At 32.1% G+C, this 4,414-nt stretch overlaps 1 protein-coding gene across 1 annotated transcript in view; it reads left to right on the top strand.

The window, feature by feature from the left end:
* HELRODRAFT_115758 (hypothetical protein) overlaps positions 1–4,414 on the top strand; it is a gene marked incomplete at its 5' end in the record, with an annotated part of 30,162 nt that overhangs the window by 14,527 nt on the left and 11,221 nt on the right. The window contains 10 exons of the mRNA XM_009030440.1: positions 7–79; positions 163–234; positions 1,363–1,457; positions 1,901–2,110; positions 2,357–2,485; positions 2,896–3,026; positions 3,101–3,299; positions 3,370–3,449; positions 3,655–3,844; positions 3,912–3,963. Of these exons, the coding sequence (XP_009028688.1) occupies positions 7–79; positions 163–234; positions 1,363–1,457; positions 1,901–2,110; positions 2,357–2,485; positions 2,896–3,026; positions 3,101–3,299; positions 3,370–3,449; positions 3,655–3,844; positions 3,912–3,963 (1,231 nt within the window). The remainder of the gene's footprint in view (positions 1–6; positions 80–162; positions 235–1,362; positions 1,458–1,900; positions 2,111–2,356; positions 2,486–2,895; positions 3,027–3,100; positions 3,300–3,369; positions 3,450–3,654; positions 3,845–3,911; positions 3,964–4,414) is intronic.

Genomic DNA, 4,414 nt, shown 5'->3' with positions numbered 1-4,414 from the left:
TGACAGAAAAACATAATGCCTCGAATAAATTCCCAAATATTCAGTGAGAACAACGTTTACATCGACCTCACTCAATCAAGTAAAGATTGCTATTTTTTATGATTTCCTAAACTTCTTATTGGAAGTGCAACTTTTGAACGAAATCTCGTTTTGTTTCCGCAGATAATAACGTCGCCGTGGCCTCAGATTTCAGCTACCTGTTCAAAAATGGTTTGTTTCGCGTTGATATGTTATGTATGGGACGTTCAAATATTTCGTAACGGACGCTGTGGGGAGGTGTTTGTTACGGAGTGGTGGTGGTAGTGGTGGTGGTTGTGTGGTGGTGGTGGTGGTGGTGGGGGTGTTTGTGGTGGGAGGGTTTCGAGATTTATTACGTAACAATTTTTTCTATATGTAATAAATTTAATTTTTCATTCTGAGCAAATATCTACAAATGTTATTGTACTTTAATGATAAAACGCCAAAACTATAATTTCTATCCAGATTCATCGGCAGTTCATTTTTGAAAAATAATTTTTAATTATTTAAAAAAAATAATACTAAGAACTTTAAGTTAAAGCTTTTCATGAATTAAATAAGTATGCATATCGTTGCTGCTACTGTTGTAACCATGGTTTGAAGTATCCTGTAATTTGTTGTTTCTACTGTTGTAACCTTTGTTTGAAATTAATCTCATCATCATTCATTGGTCAAATCAAATGAATCCACTTCACTTAAGTTTTCATATCTTAGTTAAATTGCTTATTGAAGATTGACAAGTTCTTTGTCTAATAGTTATATTTGATATATGATCGTAATTTATTTTCAGCATTTTTCACAAACAGATACGTTCTATTCTACAGTATCCAGACTTGTAGCTATGTTTGGAATGACTGACTGCTACTCTGATTCACATGTCTCTGCCTGAAATGTAAAAAGATTAGGCATTTTGAGCTTGACTCCCTTTGCAGTGTCGTGTTTTTTCAAGATTTTGTTATTTGTACGTAGGTTCTGAAGTATTGATCCTGCTACCAATTTTTTTTTTACTATTTTTGCCTACACTTTTCCCTGCATTGATTTAATTTCCAAAATAAAACTTTGAAACTTTTAACAATCTCAGTTTTTCCAGCAATTAAAATTTTTGGCTGTGGTGCGTATTTTCTTGCAACGAGCATTTATTCTTGTTTTCAGTCATTTATTTTCATGCCCAATCTTTAAAGTTGATTTCTGTTCAGTCTCACTGGATCTCATCGTCGCGTATTTGATACAGGATTTTGTAGCAGAGTTACCTCATGTGGACTCCATACTTGATTTTAGGATTAATTCAGAAGAATTTCATAGTTAAATAAATATTAATTAATCTATTAATTTTCTGTCTTCCAGATGAATTAATATACAGACCTTTAACTATATGGATTGTCGCCGATCTGAGATTTCCTGAAGGCAGATCGTTGTTCAACTCGGCCCTGAAACATTTGGTCTGTTTCATTTATTTTTTTTTTGTATCAATGAAATAAAATCATTTATTAAAAGTTAAAATCAGCTCGTTCTAAATTGTTCATGTTCTTATTTGCTTATGCATTGAACATCAATAACATTCTGTTGAGAATGAGGAAATTTTTTTGGTTTAGTTCAAAAATGTTAAGCACCTGCTTCGTGAGATTAGCTGATAAGCTCGTAAATGTTTTGTAACTGTGCAAACTTTTACAACTGTCAAACAATGCACGGTAGATATTGAAATGAAAGTTTGTAGTAGAACACGATTACATTCAAATGTAATTCGCTAACTTAACTTTAAACACAGTGAAAGAGGCAGAATTTGTTGTTATTCACAGTTTCTGAATTGTTATTCAATTATTCAATTGCGTTAATTGTAACGCTGGTTATTTTAAAATAATTTCTTTCTTTTAATTTTGAATAGAAACACACAAACAAACTGAGACTCGGCTTAATTCACAACATTGACAGTTGGGATAGTGCTGAAGATGTTGAACTGGTCCTAGCTGTTCAGCTGGCCATCAGCACACTCAAACTTAATGTTGCCAAGAATTTTATCAACAAAATCTTGAAAGAGGAAAATGTTGAAATGCTGAAAAATCGTGAAAAATCATTGAGTAATTTTGCTGTTGGAGTACGTTTATAATGTTGCATTTTATATTTTCATCTTTTGTGGTTCTTGATACAGTTATATATAAATGCATCTCCATATATTATTATTATTATTACTATTATTATTATATGTGGAGAATTTAGAAAATAAGTCGAGTTATCGATAAACATGTAATTAATATGCAATTATGTTATGACACCTATCAGTCCTAATTTTTCAAATGTTTCTGTCATTGGCAAAATTTATACGAGTAAAAACATTTTTTAGAATATGGAAATGGATTTATTTGTGGAGAATTTAAACTCGGTCATTCCAACTGTTCATTCGCATCGTCAATTTTGTCATCAAGTTTTGAAATTTGGACCTTCTGCCAGTGGAGTTATTGCCAACGGAAAGGTTTCAACTTTTTAATCTGCAGCATTTCTAAATAATAGTTATTTTTATTGTTTTTTTTTTAATGAAAATTCGTAGAGCACCTCTATTCACGCTTTAATATTAATGCGTGTGTAGGACGATATAAAATGTGGAAAACCTTGTTAGCAGCTAAAATTGAAATAAACTGCATGCATTTGTAAATCTCTGGAGATTTCGGATTGCGCCAAATTGATGGCATCCAGCACCCAACTGTCCTTTTTAGCTGTTGGATCCCAAAACTCTTCTACCTTCAGGCAGGCCTGCCCTAATCTCTTACAAACTTTTTAACACATTTTATGTTTTTGAGATTCTATGTTATTAATTATTTATTTTGTCAATTGATTCCTCACTTAGTTACAATCATTGGAATGTATTTTTGAACTTTATTTTAGGTTTTTGGTCCACTCAGTAAAACATTCTCATTTGTTGAACAAGATTTTGATCTTTTGGAGAAGTTCTCGTATTCGTCATTTGGTGAAAAAATCAGCAACCATCTAAAAAATTTGAACATTGATGAGTTAAAGTAAATTTAAGATGGTTTTTTATACCTTTTTATTGCATTCAATCAGCGATGTTAATTTTAAACTTTGTTAAAAGATCTTCAGAGTTGGCCATGAGACTGGAGACTTTGTTTGGACTGAATGGAATGAAGGAGGGAAGGAAACAGGTGCAACTGCCGAAACAGTCCGCAAGCGTGCTGAAGATGGCTGCCAACGAAGAGGGCCCGTCGTTTAATCTAATTGCGATTATCGATCCAACATCGAGAATCGCACAGAAACTTTCTCAAATCATCATGGTTCATAAATGATGTGCAACAAAAAAATTGCAAATTGTAACTAATTTAATTGTTCAAAAAATCACTACAGGTTTTGTGTCAGTTTATAAATTGCCAAACTCAAATCTTTTTCAATTCAAAGGAAAAACTTTCAGAATTGCCATTGAAAAGGTACATAATTAGCGTTTCTTTACATTGTTTTTCTACTGAATAGCTTTGAAGTTAAAAGTTTAAATATTGAATAAAGAGTTTCATTTATTGATACATAGAACTTATTGATATTTTTTTGAATCGGCTTTCTGGCAAATGTTGTTTTTTTGTCGTTGATTTGGTGGAGAAACTGCTTGATTCATTGATTCTCACATTTGAAATGCAGTTATTACAAGTTTGTGTTGGATCGCGAGCTTTATTTTGATGATGACGGAGAACTGCTAAGCAATTCCGCTATTTTTACAAATCTTCCTGAAAAATCTTTATTGACGTTGAACATGGACACACCGGAAAGCTGGTTCGTTGAATCCATATACTCGCCGCATGACCTCGATAACATCTTCATGCATGAGGTAGTAGTTACTCTTATTGTCTTCAGTATCAGAGTACGTAGGAGATAACATTTTCAATATCATTCAACAGGTTGAGAATAACGTGGAAGCAGTATTTGAACTGGAAAAACTCCTTTTAGAAGGTTACACAAATTTAGCATTATCCGTTACTGTACTGAATTTTTAAATGATGACAAAATACAATTCCAACTAAATTATGATTTATAATATAATGTGTTTCGTGGCTATTGCTTTGAATTATCAACTACTACAGTTTTTATACAGCTAAAACTTTTATTATTTACCTCACTTATATCAACGGCATTGTGTTTGCTTGTTTGTTTTTTTGTTGTTTGTTTTTTTGTTTTTGGCTTTCTGTATAAATGTTTTTTGTATTTGATTTGAAATGCAGTTATCACAAGCTTGTGTTGAATCGCATTTCTGCCCTAAACATGACCAAATTTTTCAAACAGATCATTGAGGCAAAACATATTGCTGTCAGTTTCTTCTTATTGCTTATTAAATTATTGCTTCACTGTTTTTGAAGCTATTAAGTATAGAAAGTCACATCGTTTCAATATCTATAGAATGTTC

Source organism: Helobdella robusta, assembly GCF_000326865.2.
Source record: "Helobdella robusta unplaced genomic scaffold HELROscaffold_68, whole genome shotgun sequence".
Taxonomy (NCBI): domain Eukaryota; kingdom Metazoa; phylum Annelida; class Clitellata; order Rhynchobdellida; family Glossiphoniidae; genus Helobdella; species Helobdella robusta.
This window is presented reverse-complemented; position numbering and strand designations above follow the sequence as displayed.